At 40.5% G+C, this 24,810-nt stretch overlaps 1 protein-coding gene across 1 annotated transcript in view; it reads right to left on the reverse strand.

The window, feature by feature from the left end:
* The window catches only part of pdlim4 (PDZ and LIM domain 4), a 60,652-nt gene that overhangs the window by 29,028 nt on the left and 6,814 nt on the right, over positions 1 to 24,810 (reverse strand). The window contains exons 2-3 of the mRNA XM_084729823.1: positions 16,290 to 16,441; positions 1,593 to 1,674 (exon numbers count right to left, since the gene is read on the reverse strand). Of these exons, the coding sequence (XP_084585949.1) occupies positions 1,593 to 1,674; positions 16,290 to 16,441 (234 nt within the window). The remainder of the gene's footprint in view (positions 1 to 1,592; positions 1,675 to 16,289; positions 16,442 to 24,810) is intronic.

A 24,810-nucleotide genomic window follows, 5' to 3' on the forward strand; every position in this document is an offset into this window, starting at 1 on the left:
GATATAAACAGACTGAGAAGACGTGGTTCTCACACCCAGCAAACTGTACTTTTAAGTTACGACCCCAGATGTGACTGATGTGGTAGGTAGCAAGGGACCCTAATCCAAAGCAGTAGATTTCAAAGAACAAACCAACCAGTGAAATGTGCTGCTGAGTCAACACCAGCAGCCACCTTTTTAATATCAAGCTGGCTGGCAGCAGTGCTGCTCTACAGCATTAAATATTCAGAATGAAGTCGAAGAATTGTGTTTAAAATACGGGGTTACTGAACAATATATGAGCTCATTGTGTTTAAAAGGTCAATTCCCTCTGAATCGCCTTCCCCAAGTGATATGTATCCATGCAAATAGTTTATTTTTTATGCTGAGGTTTTGGACATTGATGTGTGTTGTTTTCAGAGGTTTTCTGAGTTCTCTCACTGACAGCACTCTCCCCACCAAATTACAATGGGAACGAGACCCTGGCTCACTGCGGATCAATGAGACTCCCCGGGCTTGACTCTCCCTGGGGGCACTAGGCTCCTGGTTTGACCCCAAGGGAGACTGAAGCCTCCTTTCCCTGTTTTAATGTGGAAGTCATGGTAATTATGGTGTCTTGTGGAATATCATGCTTTATTTCTTCCTTTTCTTTGGAAAATTATAAATAAAAAGATTTTTTTTGAGTAATTAATTATGTTTGGAGATTTCTTTTCCCCGATGCATTGATGAGTACTAATGAACTCTCATTAACATACTCATATCTTAAAATATAGCTGCTAGATATTACAAGGAGTAATAATATTTCAGGTTTCCCTGGTTCCGGGAGTAATAGTAACATTATTTTTCTCATAGATGATGTTACATGACAGTTGGAGCACTTCCATGGTTTGGATGGGCAGAAAAATCTCCAAGTTGAGACATCAATACAAAAGATTAACAGAGAATAGTACACGCTTGTGCAAATAAAAACATTGGAGGAGAAGTTAACTATGACTTCCAAGGTATATTTCTGCAGGAGTCATCTGATCACAGCCTTAAAGGGAAAATCCACCACTTTTCATGCGGATGTCCTGTCACTGTTGCCGGTAAATGTAGTCAACTGAAGCAATAAATTCATGAGCGTGTCCTATGTTGACAGAGAAGTTGACAGAGGAGTTCTTCTGCTGCAAAATCTGTTGTTCTTTCTTCTTCTTTCCATTGAATAGTGATGTCACCACCGTTTTAGAGCCAACACAAAAGGCTAGGATGGCAATAACCTCCCACTTGATGAACATGTATGCATATGTAAATCCAGTGTTGTTTTATTACCACAAGACCTCACCACAAGGCCAGAGAGAGACAGTCATATGAAACTGAGGGACACATTATGAACCAACCTTAGTGAGCTAACTTCACTGATTAGATCTCTCATTTGTGGGCTCATGAACAATTTAAAGATTAGTTTCCAGTCTGTTCAAAATCCGAGCACTGAAACTCTGCGTTGGCAGCATGACAAATTCAGTCAGATCAATCCCGGCAGCATCTCCGTGGGTGTGAATTTGAATCTTTAGAAAGAAATCTTTAGAAACCCTTGTGACTTGTGCTTTGGTAAATCCAGAGTAAACAGTGGTTACCTGTGAGTCAGGCTCCATGTAAGGGCTTGTCTTGCCATCTTCACTGACTGTTGGCGACCACACTCTGTCTCCTGATCCCGACCTGAAAGACAACACCCATGAGAGAAAGAGAAAGACAGCGTCAGATAAATCTTGTGCCATCTGACACCCAAGCAGTGAAGCATGCAGTCATTTCTGCTGAGAAGTATGAATTTCTTTGCTGACAGGTTTTCCACAGAAAATCCAGTATATGAAGTATAATTACTGAGTATTTGAAAGGAACTAAAAATAAAGTGAAAGTAAAGACATGATTTGCTTTAAATCCTCTTAGAGTTACTGTAAACTGGGAAAGATGACGACTTTAGTGTCACATGATATCCCACTAACTGCTGTCCCCTTTATGTGCCAAAACACTCATATAGCCGCAGTTAGCAAATCATATACTGTACTGGTAGCTCTGTAAGAGTGACGGCATGTATGTATGTGGTATGTGCTGGCAAGTTTTCACACTAGGAATGAGATTACACTACTTTCTGGGCGTCCTCCCACTGTTAAGAAGATAAAGTCATCATCACATCATAGCTCCACAGAATGAACCATCCAGTTTTTGGAAAAACCCATTCCATCTTTGGCCATGGATTACTCAAAAGTAGCGATAACTGAATTACTGGTATCTAAAGCCCTCTCCCCTCCTGTTCAGATTATCAGTAATTGACTCCAGTTGCATTTACTTACAAAAACGTACACCACTTACCGACTGGCAGCAAAGATAAAATACATTATTTACAGCAATGCTAAATGGGCCTACTGTGCATGCATGAGCGGGGGGCCACATGATTTATTTCCTTCTTTAAAAGGCAAAGAATTACATGCTTTGGTGAGAATAAGTTTGTGCAACTTATTTCTCAGGGTGATAAAACGTTGCCCCAATGGCGCCACTTGCATTCCTCTTTTACTTTCATGTTGAAAGAGTTGCAGTTTGCATGTCATATTAAAAAAAAAAAAAAGATCAGACAGGAATTCTTTGGTTGTTCGGGTTGGCAGGTTTTTGTTGCCATGGTGTTGGCTGTTAGGTGGGAAAGCATCCAACTTCCAAAAGGGTAACAGAGGACATCACGCAGAGCGACTAAAGGACAGCGTGTGTCTTTGAGTGAATGCTTCTCTTCACCCACCTACCCTCTATTCTTTTACACTTCCATCCAGAGAGACATTAAAACTGTTAACTGTGAGTGTGTGCATGCATGTGCATGGATTTGTCAACCCCACAGTGGGAGAGTTGACGTCTAAAGAGGTGAGGTCATCCGGCTGCAGCAGCTGGCACGGCGTTGGCTGAACTGAGGCAATGCTTCAGATATGAACTGTGGAGGTGTTGCTATCAAGGGCACTCTTATGAGGCGGCAAGTGTCTGGTGGATGAGCAACAGCTACTGCGTAGGATGACCCCCCCCCCCCCCCCTCCCCTTTGCCAAATCCTCCACAATCCTGAGACAGAAAGCCTTCAAGCTTTTTGATTGTTTGGTTTCGATGGTTACAGCACAAACACCCCATTGAAACGAGTGAAAGTTCAGCCTGAAGTGTCCTATTTGAATTTGACATTTTGGAAGCGCAAGACAAAAACATGGAATTTTTCTGTCCATCTATGATAATGCAGATGTGAACACTGTGGCGCAAGTGGAAACTGTGACAGACAGAGCAGCCAGGGATTTACAGTGTTGCACTCATCATACTGTAGGTCACTCTGAAGAGACACGGCAGTTACACACTTGAAATTTAATAAATATTCCACTTGAAACACAACTGAAGACTTTTGGCTGTTCTTTGAATTATTAGGCTTCATGCTTTCAACTGCAAGAGTTCAGTGTGGTGTTAAAGAAAGAAAACACATACATGTCAGCTGAAACAAATTTGGAATTTAAATAGTTTTAACTTGAAATTGCAAGTTGTGTTAATGCAGTTATTTTAACTTTAAACTGTGTTACATTAATGCAGAAATGTGTTTTGTTTAACTAGGTCAGGAAAGTTTTTGTGCACTGACAAAGTAAAATAATGACAATAACTATATGACTGCAATACAGTGGTCATGTGATGAGTACTGTGGGGTTGAGCTTATTCATTTGAGATCAGAACTACACACATGACAGGAACATTACCTCTGATTGGCCTAAGCCCTGTCACTGTCACTGTCACACTGTACATTTACTGCCAGACTGACAACTCACTGCTAAGTTTAAATTTCTGCTCTGCGGTCCCTCCTCTGCTGCTTACTCTCTGTTGCCTGCATGCTACACACTCATATTATGCACTTTCCTATTCTTTAAAGCAGCTATGCCACACTTATAACAGTACATTTCCATAAAGCCCAATAAAAAGTGATTATTTGGGCAGTCGTGGCAAACAGCCATCCCACAGGAATACATTTTTTCACTGCAATCACAAAAATCCATATTGTCACAGCCCTAGTTTAAATTCACAGTATTAAGTTGCAACAATACATAAATTAAAGTTCAATCTACTTTGATAACTTAAAAAGACAATGCTTAGGCAAGTAGATCAACTTCTGGAACTACTTTTTGCGTTGAAACAAAGGTAATATTCATGCTTAGCTAACTTGCATTTTCAAGGCAGCAGGTAAGCTTTCATTTCCAAATTAGACCCACTTGAAATGTCTCACAGTGATGTAATCTCACATTACAAATACTTAGTAATGGACATGATCTGTCTTAAAACTTTCTCCAGAAGGCAAACTGTTATGGAGTATCTCAAATGTAACGTAACACAAATAACCACAGCAGACAGAAACAATCTGCCGCACACACGTTTGATCAGGGACAATGAACTGTATTGTTATTTTCTGTTTGCCACTTTAGCGTGTCATCCAGTGTTGAGTCACTGTGTGAGGGATCAGGACCATCTGGGAGGGATCAGGATGCTGCTCTCCACATCAGACAAACTGCTGCTGCACATTCATCAACCTGTTGATCATCACTGTAACTTCTTTCTTTTTTACTTTTCTACTTTCCTCTGTCTGTCTGAGCCAAGGGTGAATCTGAGAAGTAAAACCCTTCCTAGCCTGGAAATTTTTATGATATATTAACCAGATCACCATGATCTGTGAGGCTACAGGAAACTAGATGTTTTCGATTATAAAGAGTGTGTGGCTTTATCTAGTCTTTACCACTACCTCTTCTGTCTAGCAACTATGCAGAGGAGTGCTCTGGGAGGACAGATCTGTGTACTCTGTTTCTTTATACAGATCTACAATGATAAATAGGACAGGGGTGAATAGTCCCAGGATCACTCCTTAAACATTGTCTTTGATTGTCACCAACCAGCTCCCCTTCTGCTCTAAACTATATACATCAATGTCGAACAAGATCATATGTTATATACTATGTTTCAAGGTGCTGTCAAAGTCAGGTGATGTAGTATAAAGAGCAAGAAAGTCCATGGAGGAGGTGAGGTGGATGGATGGGTCAAACAAACAAACAGATATATGTATATTTTCCCTTCTTCCCGCGTCAAGCTTGTGCCGAGACTGCTGCTGCTTCCTCTGGCAGGTCGCCACGCAGCATGCCTGTTTCTCTCTCTGCCCCTGACAGTGAGACACAACAGGTGCTGCTGCTGATCCAGTGCAAGCTGGACACACTGTAACAACCTCGGACTCGTCCTCCCCCGATGTCTCCATCACCTCTCGGACAGCCGAGTACCATATTTATTCCTGCTAACTTGATACATACATACAAACTGATGCTAGAGGGGATCCTAGGCATCATAGTTTAAAGCATAGGGCCACTGATCAATATGCCAAATTTGACAAGTTGAGAGTGAGAATGTGTTGATCAAGTTACTTTGTTTTTGTTTTAAAAGTCAACTACAGATGACTGAATATAAAGGGGTAAAAGACAAACTAGATAAAAATAAAAAACACATACACATAAAGAAACAGATGAGAAAGAAGAAAGGCTCAGGTCATCACAACAACTTTCCTACTCTTTCCTCTGGTCATATTTTCCCTTGCCTGACCTCCCCCTGCCAGGTTTAATTTCCTGATTGGGGAGATCTGGTTTTTGGAGCGGTGGATGAGTTTACTTTGGCTGCACAGGATCACCATGTTTGAGGAGGAGCATGAGACAGACGGCTAAAAAACAAAGTGCCCTCAAATTAAGATGCGGCTGATCACGGAACTTTTCAGGGTTCACTTAGAGTCTTGCCTCGCTCTGTCAAACCCATCTGACAAAGGACGGTTTCCAGCCCTATTGTACATCAGACACCGCTGGAGCAGCTCCTGTGTTATTTTGTAAGGTGAGTAGAGTTTAAATGCTTTCTCCTCTGGGAGTAAAGAGAGACAATCATCTTTTAAAGAGGAGCTATGGGGGTCTCATCAGCAGACTTGAGGGGGTCACTTGGAAAAATCTGCATCGGGGTGATGACAAGATCAATGCAAGAAGGGAAAAAGGGGCGGGAGGTTTGTGGTCTCCCCTCCACCCATTTTGCAACACAGCCTTTCAAACACCATTGATGTTGCATTTAAAACAACCACAAAAAAAGATTCCTTGGGAGAGCACGAGAGGAATGATGCGATGAAGGGATGAAGGAGGGGAGGGCAGTGGGGTTTGGTAGTGGAAGGGTGTGTGTGTGTGAATGTGAGTTTGAGTTGGGTCCTTTGGATGTTTCTTTTTGTATTTGTCCCAGCTGGAGTCCTATGTTCCTTTGGTCCCATGCAGCCTCGTGCATAATTCCTCAACTGTGAGTCACAGGTCCTTGAGTCAAAGCGAGACAGCGGGAGAAAAATCCTCCAGTGGAGCAGTCTGATTCTCTGTCTTTTCTCTGCCTGTTTTCTTTGATTCGTTCTGAATTCTCTGCCTTGTGTTTTGTTTTTATTTTAATCTCCAGATCATGATCAGATTTGTATTTCTCCCTCTCAGTTATGCGCGCATACTACACGCATTAGTCACCACCTGAACCCCTGATCTTAGCCCTCATTACTGCATCTCTAACCACACAACTCACAGTTCCCTTCCAAGCATGAGCGTGGTGGCCTCTGTGGAAGAGGAGACCTGCACCCTCTGATACAAATGGCTCATTATTAGATGAAGAAAACAAAACAATTCTTGTTTTCAGGTGATTATACACTAATGAAAACATACTTATGAATACTGTATTCCATTTCTGCCATATTCTATTAATAGAGCTATATAAATCCTACGCACTGGACCTTTAAACCTTCCCCACAACTAAAATCAATCATAACTGAGACGATTCTCAACCTACAAATAGTCCCTAAAAGAAGCAAAAGCTGATTGTTGAGTTTGTTACGGCATTGTTAACAAATCTGTCTGAACTGAGTCAAGCCTTGAGATCTCATATAACCACCTGCTATTATGTCACTAAGTTTTTACACTCACTAAACATATAGTATAAAATACTGCAGCAGTGTCAGTCACTGATGAAGATGTTGTAATATAGCCATTTTCCACCCAAAGTACCAGGAACTTTTACAGAAACTTCTGTCACTACCAAGGAATTACATGATTTATCTCAGCCTGCTGTTATCTGTGGTCTAAAAGACCCACAGAGATGAAGTAGGCAAACTATGTCTGCTGACATACAAAAAAGCAGTGTGGCTGTTTTTACAAATGTAGCCCATTTGTCATCTGTTTTATGCTTTCTTCTCTTCTTCTCTCTCTCTTCTCTTTCGTCTTTGTCTGTGGTAGAGAAGTTAATCATTTATAATTAAGTGATTAATTGCCATTAAGAATGTAAAGATTGAAGATGTATTAAAGGATAATTAATCTAGAAATGGAAGAACTGTGTCTCATTTGACATTGTTTTGTTGAATAAAGAAACCTAAACTTGAAAACAGGGGAAAAAAAAATAGACAAAAGCAAGCGTTTTGTAGCTGACTAATTAAATTAAATAATTTTCAGCTGTCGGTTACGGAAAATTTCCAAAATTTGCAACCCTATTCTGCAGCCCCAATAAAATGGATGTGAATAGATCATTTATGATGCTCTATTTCTTCAGTAGAGACCATAGTTCCAATGAAAACACCTCACAGAGTCCAGTGACTAACTGGGACTTGGTATGTGGGAGCTGCTGTTTTCTAAATGTCATTTGCTGTTGTTCTGAGCAACACAAATAAAATTCTACTCCATCCTGCTGTGTTGGAGTATGTTTAGATTAATGTCTTTGTGTTATGTCGGTGACGTGACCCTTTAAGTTTTAAACCATCTGCAGTACAAGCTTCATTCCAGCCTGCACGGACTGAATCCTAAATCTTCTTTTCAACAGTAAGTAAAATTGAAACAAGGACGGCAGGGTGTCCTCACATCACCAGATTTTTTTTTCGAGCACAAGAACAAGACTCACAGTCAGAGTAACGCACACACACACAGCTCAGGCATCATGACTCATTTCTCAGCACATTTAACTTGCCACCCCAGCAGGACTCTTTCCGAACAGCCTGACCAGCGGTGGAAACACACATCCCCAACCACCATCATCTGTCTCTCAGGCCCCTGCAACCACATGGCTTTCTCCAAGAAGCTCTGGCAGAAGGAGGGAAACTGCAGGGTGGAAGAGAGAAAGATGAAGAGAGGAGATATAAAAAGAAGAAATGGTGATTGAGTGGGATTTAGGTTTGGAGAGGAAGACGACTGAATGGCATATGGAGGTCAGGGACGAGGGAGGTGAGGGAATGAGGAGGTCAAAAGAAAAGAAGAACAGAGAGGAGAAAATGAAGGATAGATGAGAAGGTTTCCTCCACAGCTGGTTCATGTATCCAAAGGCTCTGTTTAGGTCTGAGGGTATACAGGCCGAGCCAGGCAGACATGACACACTCCAATATGAGCCCTGTGTGTCTGTCCAGGGCCTCTGACATTACAGTGAACTTAGACATTGCTTGTCTGCGTGGCGGGGGTGGCAGCCATTTTTCCTCCCCAAGGAGATGACACTGCTCCATTAAATCTCTGATGCCAGGAACTAAGAGAAACTACCGAAGGGTGTTTCACCTCACAGCGCAGCACTGACAGGCCTGCATCAGCAGGCAGGCCTGATGGAAAATGGAAAGCTGTGGTAAGAGCACTTTCTGTTTACTTGTCCTTGTCTTGCCTTCTTTCCTTCTTCATTTTCTCCTTCCTTTATTATCTCACTTAAAGGGATATTGCATGTTACTTGACATGGGGTTGTATGAGGTACTTATCAATGCTCAGCGTATTGTGGCAGTCGACACGCTCCCAGTTAGAGTATACAGCTGGTGTAGGAAGCTAGGCAACGTACTGCTGTGGACAGGGTCATCAGCACTATATTAAGAATATTTTCACCACTTTACGTTGCAGTCAGACAGCCTTTTCCAGCTAGAAACCACCAGACTCCATTGGCAAAAACAGTAATTTTACTGGTGGCTGGTTTACTGCAGCCTCAATCTGTTAGTCTGTTTGTTATTGTGTCACCTCTGTGTTTTTTAGTTCATATTCACACAATAACACAAACAAACTAACGGATTGAGGCAGCAGTAGGGCAGAAACTCCTGTGTTCTGTGAAGTTAAATTAGTGTTTTTGGAGTCCAATGGAGTCTGGCTGAGTGAGAGCGGGCGATATTTGGCTTATATAAACGTGGGTTTTCTGTTTGAAAAGGCTGTTCAACAGCAAAGTAAAGCGGAATAAGTTTAAGTGTTTAAAGTAAGTTTACTTGTTAATCCTGTCCACAGCTGTTCATTGCTTAGATTCCTACACTGGTCCTCCTGCTGCTTCTCCAAACTGGGGTTGTGACAACCACCTTCACCATACAATAACTATGAATAAGTACTTCATACAACGTCATTTTAATTAAGCTATACACATATAAACAAACAAGGCAGAACATTTTTTTCCCCTATAGCAGAATGATCGGGTGTGGAGCAAGAACTTTCTCCAGCACTGGAGAGAGGTCTGGCTTTTTGAGATTAATCTGGACCAAACTGATGGACAGACTCACTAATACTGCTATCACTAGAACCATGCTACTAGTATGACTAAAAAAGTACAACAAATCAAAGAGCAATATCTTATAGAATTATACAGAAAAAGATCATATCAAACTATAGATGGGTTATATACTGATTCTCCTGCGATATGTGTTTCGACTAACTGTGTGACATAAAACTTAGATCTGATTGGAGGCAGTTTAGATACATTTTCTGAAAGATATTTTGGAAAATATAAGAAATGACTGTCTGTAGTAAAAGTAGACAAGACAAGGCAGTAAATCACATCCAAAATACATTCTGGGCAGCACATTTGAAGGTTGAAAATATCCTTTAGTGACAGTAGTCTTTATGGAAAAAAAAAAAAGAAAAGAAAAAAGTCCAACAACTACAGCTGTCGGCCCAGTTTTCATGGAGCGTCTTTATTTCTTATTCAGCTTTCATGAGCTTCCCGGGGCACCTCACCAGAAACCAATGCAGATGCAGAAATCTCTTAAAAATGCTTCATAATATGAATTATGAAAAAAGTGGGTTATGAAAGTAATAAATGCAGAGACATTACAAAGAAACATTCTTGTGTTACACAAGACCTCAAGCTCAGATGCATCCAGTGTACTGTAATTTTGGTTCACAGCAGACGTGTAGACTCATATATTTGTCCATCGGCAGCAACACAAAATTACAGGTCTCCTGTTTCTCCCGCTATGACTCTGTGACTGTTTGGAGTATTTTATGGCATCTAGTCTTTTAATGAGGGCTGAGAACTGTTGTCCTCTAAAATATTATTTTCTAGTGAGTCAGCATGGGTTCTTTGAGTCACTCCCATTTCTTTATGGACTCTAGAATCAGTGGTTGCACTTAAATAATCCGCAGTTATTCCTGTTGACCACTACTGAGCAGTGTTTCAAATAAACCCCCAAATGCCATATTTCACATCAGTAAATAGTCATCTTTTACATCTTTTAAATGACATCCCCATTGTTTGGATAATCAATAACATAGGGCTTGGAACATACACACCAACCAGAGGCTGCCTTTTCACTGCTCACTGGATTTCTATGAGATCTTTTCCCTATTTTTCAAAGTTTTGGGGTTTGCCCAACAGTTGCCTTGTGTTGTATTTTACTATTTAAGTTCATTAGTAGCAGCCAAAACTGTGACCTCTTTCATCCTGCTTTTGTGGGTGGCTTTATGTTGTTTGTCTGCTCAGTCATAGTGACCGTTGCTGTTTATTAAGGCGACTTCCTGAGCAGCAGTTTTCCTGGGAAAAAGCTACCTCACGGGAGGTGTTTGGGACACTGAATGTAATTCTTTAACCTCGTCCACTCATCTCCTCTACCACTGACCCATTTTTGGAGGATCTGTAGGGGAAGACAGCAGGCCAACATTATGACTTATGTTGGCCATTCCCACTCAGTATTATGTCTCATAAATTGTTTTCGCGTTTTTTGATATGATTCAACAATTTATAAAAAATGGTCAAAAGTCCCTACAAAATATCACATTAACACACCAAGACTTTGAGGAAACAGACTTGTGTCACAAACTTTTGATGTGTGGGAGATTTTCTTCAAGAACTGCATTTTTCAACAGTTCGATGGCGAGCACGTCTGTCCTGGGGACTACTCAGAACCCCCCTTATTCTCAGTACACACACACACACACACACACACACACACACACACACACACACACACACACACATCATCTGAGTGCCCCAGGTCTCTAGTTGTAAAGGTTGTAAAGTTTCACGACGTTGTACTGATCCTAAAGTTCTCAGTGGGTCATTTTATACAATGAGGCCAAGTTTAAGATAATATGTCTCATTACAGTGATATGGCAACTGTGGGGACTAAAATCGCCACATATGAATATATTTGGGCTCATTGAATCTTAGTTTTCCAGTCAGACACAACTTGCGCAATTCCAGTACTGTTAAGGGACCCCAGTATGCAAAAATATTCAAACGGAATAGGCTGCATACAAAAAACAACATGTTTTTTGCCCAAAACAATAAGGGGATTAGCATAAAGTGGGCATGTCTGTAAAGCGGAGTACTCATAGAACCCATTTTAATCCAGAGATCTTGAGATATCTTGGGGTGAGAGGTCAAGGGACCCCTTTAAAAACTGCCAGTTTTTCTCTCGCAAAAACATAGCCAAACTTTTATAAAGTCTCCTTCCCCACGAGCTACCATGACATGGTTGGATTCCTTAGGTCTTCTAGATTTATATGGTACCAGTATCTTCATTCTAACTGTAAAACTGAGCCCACTACAGCCTCTGAAAGAGAGTAATGTCGGCAAGGGATGTGTACGCCCCCATTAATCATCCGGCTATAGCCTGAAGAGCACCGCTTTGGAAAATCATGCGTATGAGACGTTACCCAATGACCGGCCTTGATTTATATTTAACTTGGGAGAATGTGTGAAACATCCCTTGATCTCCTTTTTCCACAATATCCAGCAGGAATATTCAAAGATTATTTTAAAAATCTCATGGTGCCGTTTGTCCTCTATCTCAAAGAGAAGGAAACTAAACCCTGAGCTTCACTGTGTTGTCTGTGTAATTGAATTTCCAGCGATGCACCCAGCAGACTAGGTTGGCTGTAAAACAACATTGGAGGCAGAGAAGAGCCCATGTGGATTTCTCACTTACTCTCACTGATTCATCGCTCCTCTACTTGGCTTCAACTTCCCTCTCTGTCTTTCTCTCGGTTCACCATTGTTATCTCTTTCTATTTCTCGTATTTCCCACAATTTTCTTTCTTCTGCTGTCTTGTCTTTTTGACCAAATAATCCTGAACGTTCCTATCCAGTTTTAAAAATGTGTTTTTCTTCAGCTTGAAACCATCCTGCTCTATCATCCCTCCCCTTCACCAGCAGATCATTTCAGCTCTGTGCTCCGGAGCCAAAGGTGCATGCCTATCTCTCACACATGCCGTACCCTCCTCCTGTCCAGCAGCAGGGCCGTTCAGGCTGTAATTATTCAACTAATATACTGCGGAAAGGTCACATACCAGCAGCTAGCCTTGCCCCGCCTCTGCTTCTGCTTTATTGCTATCTTGTCAGTCTAAATGGGAAATTAAGGAGGACTGATGAACTGCACGGGGGTTGACTTGTGGTTATAATTAAGAGGAATCATTTTTACCTTAATAAGGTAGTTACAAAAAACCTTAATGAGTTAAATATCTTTTGACATCGTGGAAAAGGTAGTCAGTCAGATAGTTGAAGCATTTTGCCTTCATGTCGTTACGGCTGACTTAAAGTCAGAGGATTTTATTTGATTTTGACTGACAAGAATTTGTTATTCAGAATTAAAACATCAAGCATGAGGTACTTTACTCAAACAGGCAGACACTTTGTAATGGCTGGTTGAAGAGGTTAAAGAGTCTTGTTGACAAGCGTTGCTGAAACCCGCTGGAATTATAGTCAGGGGTTTCCAAAACACTAAATATGTCTGCCGAAAAACTACATAAAATTGTGTGAAAAATGGTGCACAACAAATCTTCAAATCTCCACTTGGGTGTAGCCATAAAAGATTTTTTTCTTAGATTATAATGTGACAGTCAGTATAATTATGATAGAGCTGCAATGATGTGGGAAAACACAGAGATAAAGAATTAATGTGAAGCAAAACTAATGGAATCAATTATGTGTCATTCTAAAGAGTTCCTGCTTTTCATCACTCTAAATTACTTCTTCTGCAATGTGTTTGACCACTTAAAAAGAAACTGAAGCTGAATTTGGGTACATTAGGTGCAAGTGGCTAAGTGTGGGAGTGCCCCTTTCTGTGATCCTGCATCTGTAGAGCAGCTTCCCCGGTCACTGAACTGAATACTACTTTATGTATCCTTAAATAAATTTACTATCCCTGTGTGGACAAACCACTTAACGCTCAGCCGCTCAGCTTGATATATGGATGGATGGTTTCTGCTACAGGCTGGGGGGAAAGGGCGGGCTGTTGCATGCTCGAGTGCATACTATAAAACACAAACACAGTGCAGAGAGAGCGGGAGAGAAACTAAAATTACCGCCTTGCTGTTGTATGCCTCTGCTAACCAGCCATGTTGCCTTTTACATCCATGTCTGTGCGAACTCATACAATATATGTAGTAGCAGACTTTGAAGAAATGTAACATAAGGTTTAAAATGTATTTTTGACGAAATGGAAGTTACCACTATATTGACATGTGATTCAAGTGAATAATTTCCAGTGAGAAAAAATGTTGTCTTCACATAGAGACTATTTTTACAGAGGAGTACAGAGGACATTATGATGTCAGAGTGAAGTTGACCTTTGACCTTTTACCACCAAATCTAATCAGTTCATTCTTAAGTCCCAATGGAAGTAAGTCCCAAGTTTGAAGTAATTCTTACATGGCATTCTTGAAATATCACATTCACAAGAATGGGATGGTCATGAGGTCGATATTTGAGCACCAAAATCTAATCGGTTCATCCTAAAGTAGAAGTGGATGAAGAAATTCTCCACAGGTGTTCCTGACATATCATGTTCACAAGAATGGGGTGGACTACAGGTGATAGAGACCTTGAACTTTGACCTCTGACAACCAAAATCCTATCGGTTCATTCTTGAGTCCAGGAGAAATACCTCAAGCTACAGCTGTCACTGATGCAGAGACATAAAAAAAAGTCTTTCTCTGAGTTCCTGCATGTGAGGATCTTTGCTTATCAGATGGGTGCAATTACTCCGGGAGTGATTCTTATTTCCACTGCATCTGCAAGTCCACTTGATGCTCCAAACCATTACAGGAGACAGGCTGTGTTGTCTGCTGCCCTAAAAGGAGAGAGCTGAAGCACCAGTTGGCAGTTGTCACTTGTAAGTAAAGCTGAAACCGCACAGTGTTCTTCATCTGAGAGGACAGGATTCAGAGGTTGCCAGATGCGCTCTGCACTTTCCAACCCAAAGTAACTATCTAATAGAAATGTGGGAAGCAAATGACATTTCAGTTTTTCCTTGCTTATTCCCCTTCTCCTCCCCTCTCTCTCTCTGTCATTAACTGTTTAGACGGATGATTTCCGCTCTGCTATGTTGACAGAAATGTTTTGCTCCTGTCCTCCTCCTAAGGCCAAGTCATCCATCTCTCACATGCTACGTCTAAAAATGACGCTGAGGGGTGGAAGACAATTTTCCACCTCATGAACTGGTAAAAATGCACGGTATCGAGCTGTGAAGTCCATTTGTAAAGGTCACCTTCTGACTCACAGTGTGTATAAGCCTCATTGACTTTGACAGAGCTCTATAGGGGCAGGGAGTCGATCATTTAAGCTGCTGTAAACCTGTCATCTGTCCCCATGACTCGCCCGTGCCAAGCTGAGCAGACCCACCAGAAATAGAAAAAAATGTGTGCTCCTGGACGAGCGGCAGTAAATGACCTTAGTCATAAAACATCAGTCAAGTTTTTAAACTCAATTCACTTAATGAGGTTATGAGCAAAAACCATAAGCAGCCTCTGCTGAGGGTCACAGCGGCGACGACTGATTAGACAGTGACTAATGTTCAACATTTCCTCACATCCAATTATTCTGAACGTCATAATTCCCATCAGTCATCCTGTGTGGAAAATGGGCTGGATATACAGTACATATTCTGTGGTCTGTGAACAATTACAGTCAACATATAGGAAACTATACTCTAATGATGTCGTAAACTAAATAAATCCTGCAAAGTAGCTATGTCTCATATGCACTATGTATGAGATGTTAACTAATAACATATGCAGTATGTGTATCTGTATGTGTGTGTGTGTGTGTGGGCCTGTGTGTGTCCACATAGCTAAATAACAAACAAGGCTGCTGTCCAGCGTCACCTCAAATGTCCCATGTGATCGTAAAAGAAACTTGATTGTATGAGATCTTTCTGATCTGCCACCTCAGCAGTTTTTTTCTGTAGATTTTTAGAAAAAGATAAAAATTGATGCTTCTTTGTTGTCACAACAAAACTTGGGGTCTACATTACCCACAATGCAACTCATCTGTCAACAGTTTAGTTAAGATTCATTCATGACCGCATTCTGGTACAATACATCAGAAAACCAAGATGGACGCCCCCAGAAAAACCTCTGTTGCGCTCGTTCTTTTCTGCAGTATTTTGTGCACGCAAACGCTGCAACATGTCCATGGGAAGAAGCTGGACAGTACAGCGTGTGTGACTGATTTCATGACACACAAGACACAAGTGCTGATGAACAGTGTATTAGTACAGCTTTCATGAACCGTTGATGCACAGAGCAGCCGTCTTGGATTTTGAGGTCGGGCCGGTGAGGTTCTTCCAATTTTCTGATTCGCAAATCCAGCTTTGGAGAGTTTACTTATAAATTACGACATCCCAGTTCAAATGAACCATATGGTCAGATGTGTTATGCTAGTAGCTTCTGCTGCTGTTGCGTGACGCCAGACAACTGTTTCTTCATGAAGTCAGGGTAGATGGATTTGCTGCAAGTTCACAAGCGGGAGCACAAACTTTCCATTGCACTTTTTCTGGTAAGAGGTGGAGTGGAGGTTTGAGTGGAGTTCCCCTTTAAGGCAACTAAAACTACTCAGCTGGTGTTAGGGAAAAATCTTAATAATGATCTAAAGAAACTAATACTGTCCTAAATCTCAGGTGTCAAAGTGAGGTGGTTTGTGATGCTGCTACAACGTCACACTGACAAAGTCACAAGGTAGATGGTTTTAAGGGTTTGATCAAATGACCGATTCTGTTGTTTTTCTGGTGAGTCTCATGTTTCCATACCTGCTGATGTTGAGTGTGAGCTGCTGAGTGCAGGTTTTGATCTTGTTCTGAGCCTCCATGTGTGTCATGAGCTCTGTGCTGTCGCCGTTTATAGCCAGGATGGTATCTCCGGGACACAGGTCACCTTGGGCTGCCTTGCTGCCTGGTGTAACCTGAAAATAACAGGGAAAAAAAAAAAGAGCTGTTATGAATGGTGTCAAACTGTCAGCGAGGAAGGAAGACAAAAAGAAAGAAAGAAAAGGAGTATTAGTGTGGGAGTGTCAACATGAAGGCCAAATTCAACAAAAGCAACTCTCTTTTGATTTATGTACTATTGCCTTGGGCAGCACTCTAGGTTTACATTTTCAAAAGCCAGCAACAACGACACTGGGAAGTGAGAGACCACTCAGAGGTTTGGAGGAGGTGAGATATTTGGAAAAGACTGGGACATTTTTATACGCCTGGGCTTTTAAATTTCAGCAATTCAACAATTTATGATCGCTCAGCAATTGCTTCACACTAAACCCTCTGTGAATGATTTCAAGTCCAGGACTAAGTTGCTTTGACCAGATTTGCACATGAACCTTTAACTTCAAATTATTTCAAGTGGGGTGTATGACTGGCTAAAATACCTTTTGTAGCTGACTCTGTCCACAGCAATACGTTACTCAGCTTCCATGCTGCTGCCCCCTCTGTTTCTCCAAACTGGGGTCATGCCAGCCACCATCTACTGCAGGTAATACACTGACTATGCAGAAATAGGTTGTGTAACCTCGCTTCAGATAATCTAAACCATCCCTTTAACAACAGTCTCCAGATAATGTTAGATTAATTTGCAAACATCCACTGAATACGTCCTTGTAGCTTTTTCTGGTTTATCACTTGAATCGTTTTGATCTTGTAAAACATACGTCCATCTCGATTTAATTTTAAAAGATTATGTTTTAGCCGCCGGACGGTGAGCAGGTTCCTCTCTGTGATCCGTCATTCCAGAAACAATGCTGGTCTGTGGACATTTGAGCCCCACAGGGAGACAGAGGAGAGGAAGGGAGGAATGAAGGGGGGAATTCACCTTTACAGGCACACTAAGTAACATATGATAACAATTTTCCATTATTACACACACACACACACACACACACACACACACACACACACACACACACACACACACAATGTCCCTGCTATTTCCAGGCCCACCTCTGACTGGTCTTATGGCTTTGGTTGTCATAAATAAGCAGAGAGCACCAATCAAATCCTTCATCGTCAAACCAAGACATCCACAGTAAAACAGTCACTGTCATATGGTTGCAAGCTGCAGAGGAAAATGCTCTTTACTAGCAATGAAACAAAAATGTACCGAAATGTGAACAAATGTCATCATGTCTCCGGTCTTCTTTGTGCGCTCCGTGTGCTGTCAAGCTATGACACATATGAGCATTAGTTTGACTGTATTTTTCCAACCATTAAATATGAGGAGATTTTCAACAGCTGGATGCAATCATTTCAGTCACAATGTTTTTGGAGGAATTTTTAAGGAATAATTTGTGACATTTTCAAGTCGCCTAAATAAGAGTTGGATTTGCTACTCTGTTGTAGACTGAAAAACAAACGATAGTGACTCAATATTCGTAGCCTTGAGTATGTTTTACTTAATATTTACACTTTTTAAAGTTTAACATGAACAGAAGCATGAGTAGCGATAGCAACTGGCTGAAAGTGCAAAGAGAATCACCTAGTAGGGTTATGTCTCATTTTTTTAAATAAAAAATATCAAATTTTCAAGGCTGGTCTACAGGTTCTCGAATGTGAATATTGTCTGGTTTCTTTGGTCCTCTGTTACAGTAAGTGATGTCTTTAAATGTCTCGTCAGTCTAGAAGATAATAAATTTAATAATGATAATAAACAGAGAAATGCAAGAAATCTCCACATTTGAGAGGCTGCCATTTTTGCATAAAACTTACTATAACCATGTTATTAAAACAGATTAAAAGTTTAATTCTTCTTTACAACTACCACAATCGGGTAAGTGAGTTGCAAGATTTACAAGCCCGCCACGGTATTTTACTTGCCCTGAGCAAGTGGACAATCCTTCTTGTTGTTAGGTATTCAGATTCCAGCACTAAAAGGCTAAAATGACTACCTTTATCCATAAAACCAACATGAGCAGAAGATTTAGGATGATTTTCCTGTTAACGATCCCCTTTGTGTCAAGTGTCGGTGATGAATCTTTGTCCCGTCATCCAAGTTTTTAAACGGATACCTCTCTTTGAGCTCATTCTTGTAATACCCATAACCTCGACAGGTGCACATGAAGATGTATGGAACAGTGAACGCTGGTGTTGAAATAACACTCACTTCACTTACTGATATTAGTGTTCTGGATTAATTGAAGTGTGACCAAAAGTCTGGCTTAATGAACAGAACCCAGAGAGAGAGAGAGAGAGAGACGGAGAGGACTTGCTTATGAAAGAGAAGCAGCCTCGCTAACTGGGAGGAGCGTGTTAAGAGCAAAGGCACACAAGTTCACGCTCCATGGAGCACTAATAGCTGAGTCGTGTGGTTCAGATGTGGAATTCCTAATTTACAGCCTCTGACCGCCCCAATGTTCCTGACTCAGTTCCGGTAAACTGAGAGGTCAGAGAGGCATTGTGGGAAATGTGTGTAAAAATGTGCATGTGTTTGAGGCTCGGGGGACGTCAACTCACCTAAACTGATATTATTCATGGCAGCAATTGTGCAGGAATAATCCAAGGCATGAGTTTTTTAAAGAGGCAAAAGCATGAATTTTTTTTTGTTCGATGGAAACTTATTCTCAGTCAGAGCATTTGTTGACAGTCTCTAACTGGAGATTATAGTTTACCCACGTCATTTAGTCATGACACGCATTTTAAATGAGTGAGTTGCATCACCTCAGGGTCAGGCCATGAATAGTAAGACATGAATCACACAAACACACACAACCACACACACACACACACACACAGTGGCATGCCACCAAGTGCCACAATGGCATGACTGAGGTCGTCACTGGAGGACAAACATTCCCGTCTGTAAGGAAATGTAAGGATGGTGCAGGGTTACGTGGTTCAGACATAATCACAATCTACTATATTTACACTGCAGTTGTAATGTGATGTAATGACTTTAGTCTATATGTAGCTTTAAAGATGAATATAATTATATAATTAGGTTTTTACTCTATGGCTCAGGCAAGTGGGTTGTAGACCATACCAACATTTTATTTTTGTCTTCTTACTCACATGAAACCACTGGTAGTAACAAAAGCTTAGTGATCAACCAATAAGAAAGAAAAAAAATCTCAATAAAAAAAAAAATCAAATCAAACTTGCTATCGTAGCTGAGGCAAAGGATGGAACCAAAGCTGTTGTGAACGAGGAAATGTGGTTTCTAGATCACATTAGAAGGGGAGAAAAAGACAATAAATTCAACAGCTTTGATAGAAATAGTAACTTAGGATCATATGGTATGAATTAAATCCCATTTTGTCACCCAGTAAACCTACTTTCAGCACCAGGCATTTTGTTAAAAACAGCAACAAAGTCATCTTTTGTCACTCTGAAAATATGTAACTTCAAATTGCATAAATCTTGCTGGTAAAAGGGGCCAGGGACAGTTCAGATTATTTGAGGTGGGGCTGTACGAGACACAACCATAATATGTGTATTACCTACAGTAGATTGCGGTTGGCAAGCCCCCAGTTTTGAGACCTAAAAAAATTTAAAACAGGTTTAAGTGTTTTATGTATTTTCACTGCTTTACTTCGCCATCAGACAGCCTTTTCTGATAGGAAACCGCTCTTATACAATTCAAATATCACTCTCCCCAAAGCCGCCAGACTCCACTGGCAAAATCAGTTATTTTACCTCCCTGAACTTTCTGGTCTATCGCTGCCTCGATCTGTTTTTTTGTTAGTGCTATTGTGTGACTTTGCTGAATCTGAAATAACCTTTTTAAAACACTGAAGTCACACAGCTAAAAGATCGAAGCAGCAGACCAACAACTCCTGTGTTCTGTAAAAACAGGTAAGGTAAAATTTGTGACTTTCACAATGGAGGTTGGTTGGTTTGAAGGGAGCAGTATTTGGCTTATATAGCAGTGATTTTTAGTCAGAAAAGACCGTCTGACGGTAAGATAAAGCAGTGAAAATATTTGTGCTGGTCGACATCTACTGTGGGCTGACTATGGATAAATAAGTACCTTACACAACCCCACTTCAAAACTCCACTCACTCCTCTCTATCCCCAAAATTTATGCAATTCGCACATCATGGAGGAAGTTCATCTCAAAATTAGCACTTTGGATGGCTCAGATCAGTATCTTGGAGTTTTTATTGATGAAAAGCTCTCCTTTAAACATCATGTTGATGAGCTACCAAAAAGTTTAAGAAAAACAGATTGTGTTTTTCGTCTGAAAATAGAAAGCTGTTAGTACAGTCTACCTTCCTGCCTGTACTTCATTATGATGACACTACTTATATGCACAGCTTGATACTGTAAATCATTCAGCACTTCATTTTACTCCTGGTGGTCACTTCAGAACGCATCACTGTTCAAAATGTATGTAACCAGGGCGCCATTGAGAATGAGACCTCGGTCTCAATGAGTTTCCCTGGCTAAATGAGGGTTAAATAAATAAATAAATAAATAAAGACTGCAGAGAATCACTTTGACATTCAACAATGCTCGGTGTTATGTAATGTGTTTTTTCATTGCCTTAAAGGTCACATACTGTGAGACGTGACCATGATGGATTGGATGGTGATGGTGCAGAAAGCAACTTCACTGCTTGTTGGGAAATCTAAACAGTCACATTATTCCCATAAGGAGCTTCTCCACAAACAGTGACATAGTTAATTGCTAACAGATAGCGCGGTTAGCAAATGACAGCCTCATGTCACACAGAGTCATCATGTGGCACGCTGAGGGCCTGATGAATGTGCGGTTTCACTGCGGGCACTTGTGTTTTTCTGTGTGTGTGTGTGAGAGAGAAACTGTGCACAGCAAAGAAAAGCATGAATGTGTGTGTATGTTTGTTCGCGTATGCGTACTACGTGATAAAATCTACAGCAACACTTTCACTCGAGAGTGACTTCAGCCTCAGGGCGAAGTTTTCTGTCTTGTCATCATGGGTTGTCTTCTTTTATCTAATTCTAAGCCATAAAATGAAGAGTGTCTTTCTTAGCTGCTCAAAAACTGACCTTTCTGTAACAACTAGAGCTGCAACGATTAAATGAATAACTGATTATTGATCAAAAATTAAAATAGCTGTCATTTATTCTGATAACTGATTAATTGATTTGTGTCATTTTTGAAATAAAAAAACATCAAAATTTTCTGAATTACAGTTTTTACGGACCAAACAACTAACTGATCACTTAGTTGCAGCCCTACAGTCATTTTAAAGGGATGGTTAATTTCTTTTAGGTGGCTAAAATCTGTTTTGCCTCTGACCACAGCAATACATTACTTATCTTTCAACACCAGTATCCCTGCTGCCTCTCCACACAGGTGACCTGCCAACCGCCATCCATTGACTACTGATAAGTTCCTCATACAACCTCCTTCAAATAATCCAAATTATCCTTTTAAAATTAGATTAAACTACTACACATTCCTCGAGTTAAGCAGAATAAATTAGCATTAATTTAATTCAGTGGAAATGTTCTTCCTGTTTCTGTCTTCTGGATATAGACACAAACCGACAGCTTCTTCCACAGGTACATTGTAAATATTACAGTAGAGTTGAGAGAGGAGGTCTGCAGGTCAAGACATCTACAGTAGATGTTTAGGTTGAAAATGGCAATTTCTTTTAACTTTTAGGTTGTCATACCATTGCTTGAACTTTTAAATGGTTAAGTTATGAAGTTTATCTAGGATCTAACTTATATTGAAATCTAGTCAATTAAATACAGCCACAATGGCAGCTATGAGTAAACTAGATGTCTAGATGTCTTTTAACCATTTAATCACTAAATCACCATTACTTGCTTAGGTATTTATAGCCTATTTATAGCCTTCTTTATGCAAGGAGAATCTGTCACTTTCAGATGTTTTCCTCATGCATGAATTCCACAGAGACGCTCTCTGCTGGGTGGGATCACTGAGGCGCACGTCTCAGGAACAACAAGGAGAGTAATTCCTGGCAACGTGTCAGACGCCTTTGTTTGCTTGTTGGACCTGCGATAGGAACCATGGTTATGACCTTCGTGACGGAAAGCCGTTACATAGCCTGGGGTGTGAGGTTCTGACTGGTGTGTGTGATTATCACACTGAAACAAAGAAAATGAATCTGCCAAGACCAATAAGCAGTCCTGCAGCCGATGATTAAATATGTGGGGTTTAATGAGAACACAAGAAAATGGGAGAGTCGAGCGAAATTAATTGCAGTCTGTAATGCATTTGTGTATGTCTGGGCTGAATAATTATATTAATCATCAGTGGTGTCACCAAAAAGTGTGTAGCAATGCCTTTAAATCTGATTTGTAATCGGATTAGTAATAATTCTGACTGATTCAACTGTCCCTGAAGGGTTTCCTGTATATATTCCTACCATGTCACGCTTCAATGTGTTGTGCATGATCACAGGAATCACGTTTTAGATACTTAACACCAAATACGTTGAAACAAACACGTGTTTGTGGCAATGCAAATTGACTGAAACAACATCAGAGCTTACAAGGAAAAGCACATGACTAAAAAATATTGCGAGAGAGGGTGTACAGCTGAACTAAAGGGTGCTTTATTAAATGTAATAAATAAATAAAGCAAAAGACTTGCTGTTTTCCACATGGTCTGAATTAATCTGTAAAACTGTCATTACTTTACTCCACAGTTATGTTTTTATGTAGTTGCTGGTGTCAAAAGACCAAAAATCTACTCATAAATCACTGAAAGTCAATTTAGTAAATCAGATTAACCGGATGAGCAGGAAAAGCTCAGCAGCAACCCAAGGACTCGCATTGTTCTGCGGACCTCTACAGCTTCACTGACAACAGGAAATTCTTGGAGAGTCCCGCCATCTGTTATCTTTTGCTCACTTTGTTGTGAAGATGCAGCTCGAGGCATCTATATTTCTTGCCTGGAGCAAAAGATCGGCCAGAGTGCAGCCTACTGCAAACAAGCAGTGCCAGAGGAACGACCCATGTGGTTTTAGGTCACATGTCCCGTCTCTGGTATGTGGCGGACAGACGTGCACTGAGAGATTAAAAGGCACAAAGGACACTCAGTTCATTGGATATTAAGTATAGCTGCTAATGCAATCTAAGTTATATTTGTTCTTACTGTAATTCATGCACTGTGATTCCAATGCCCTTGTACAATCAGCTCGAGACACATGACTTTATACAACTCGAGGTTTTTCTCTTAACTTTATCATATCTGTGTACTTTGAAAGAGTTCTCTGTTATTGTTCCATCTGTCCATAGATCCCTTCATCACTGTCTCCCCCTGAGAACGAATCTCTTTGTAGCCAGTGGACCAACAGATAGGCCCATGACAGTTATTGCATAATCGCCTGATTGCGATAATTTGAGACGCAATAATTTTTGCTTAACCATTACAATTGTTTCTATCCTTCTGTATAAAAACAGCTGGATGAAACTAACAGAAATTACATATTTCCATCACTATTTCTACACTGTTTTCCAATATTTGGGGTCTGATTGGCACCAATTTAATCATCTAATTCTTCTCTTTTTCCTTCTGCTGTGGTTTAATGGTACCTGAGGGGAGCGTACCACCACCAACCTTTTATCTCAAGGTCCTTCTGTTAACTTACACTCGCACAATGGTAGTCAATGAAAACTTCAAGCATCACATTTTCTTGTTTTGGCAGTAGTACACTGTTTATTTTGATTTGTAAATCTAAGGTATCATAGCCTAATATCTCTGCTGTGTGCATTTTTTGTTTACAAAGCCTAAAAGGAAAACAGAAATGTATTGGGTTTATACTATAATAATTATAGTGACATAAAAGGAACGGAATAAAAATAATTAAATCATTAATTGCAATCATTGGTATGACATGAAAACCCTACTGGAGGAATGTTTGGAGCGACCAGTAACCACTTAAATGCACAAATGCATCTGTCAATGCTGTTTTAAGATAGATTTGATAAAAAATGAACATATCCTTTAAATGTATAAACAAGATTTGACCACAGAGACTGAAAGTAACCAGTTCCAGTGTTTCCTATACCCTGATAATGTATCAGTCAGTCTAAGGCTAGACTTCCCTTTCAGATGGAAATGAAGGGAAATAGAGTAAATGGTAGAATAATGTAAGCAACTTACTGTATGTACAATGAGCAACAGATGGGGCAATAAACAGTCACTACATGAATCATTGTGACGAATTCTCTGCTGATGGGTCGATTATGCAGTGGTTTTTGTGGCGGTGTGGTAGTGACCTGAATTCAAGGCATGGCATGTTCCATGCATAAGGAAATGTAGATTTCAAACAATTAGTCAATCCCCAACTATTTAGAAAAATGATTAATCATTTAAGTCATCTTTCCCT

This window comes from Lutjanus erythropterus, chromosome 11, assembly GCF_056507025.1.
Source record: "Lutjanus erythropterus isolate fLutEry1 chromosome 11, fLutEry1.hap2, whole genome shotgun sequence".
Taxonomy (NCBI): Eukaryota; Metazoa; Chordata; class Actinopteri; order Lutjaniformes; family Lutjanidae; genus Lutjanus; species Lutjanus erythropterus.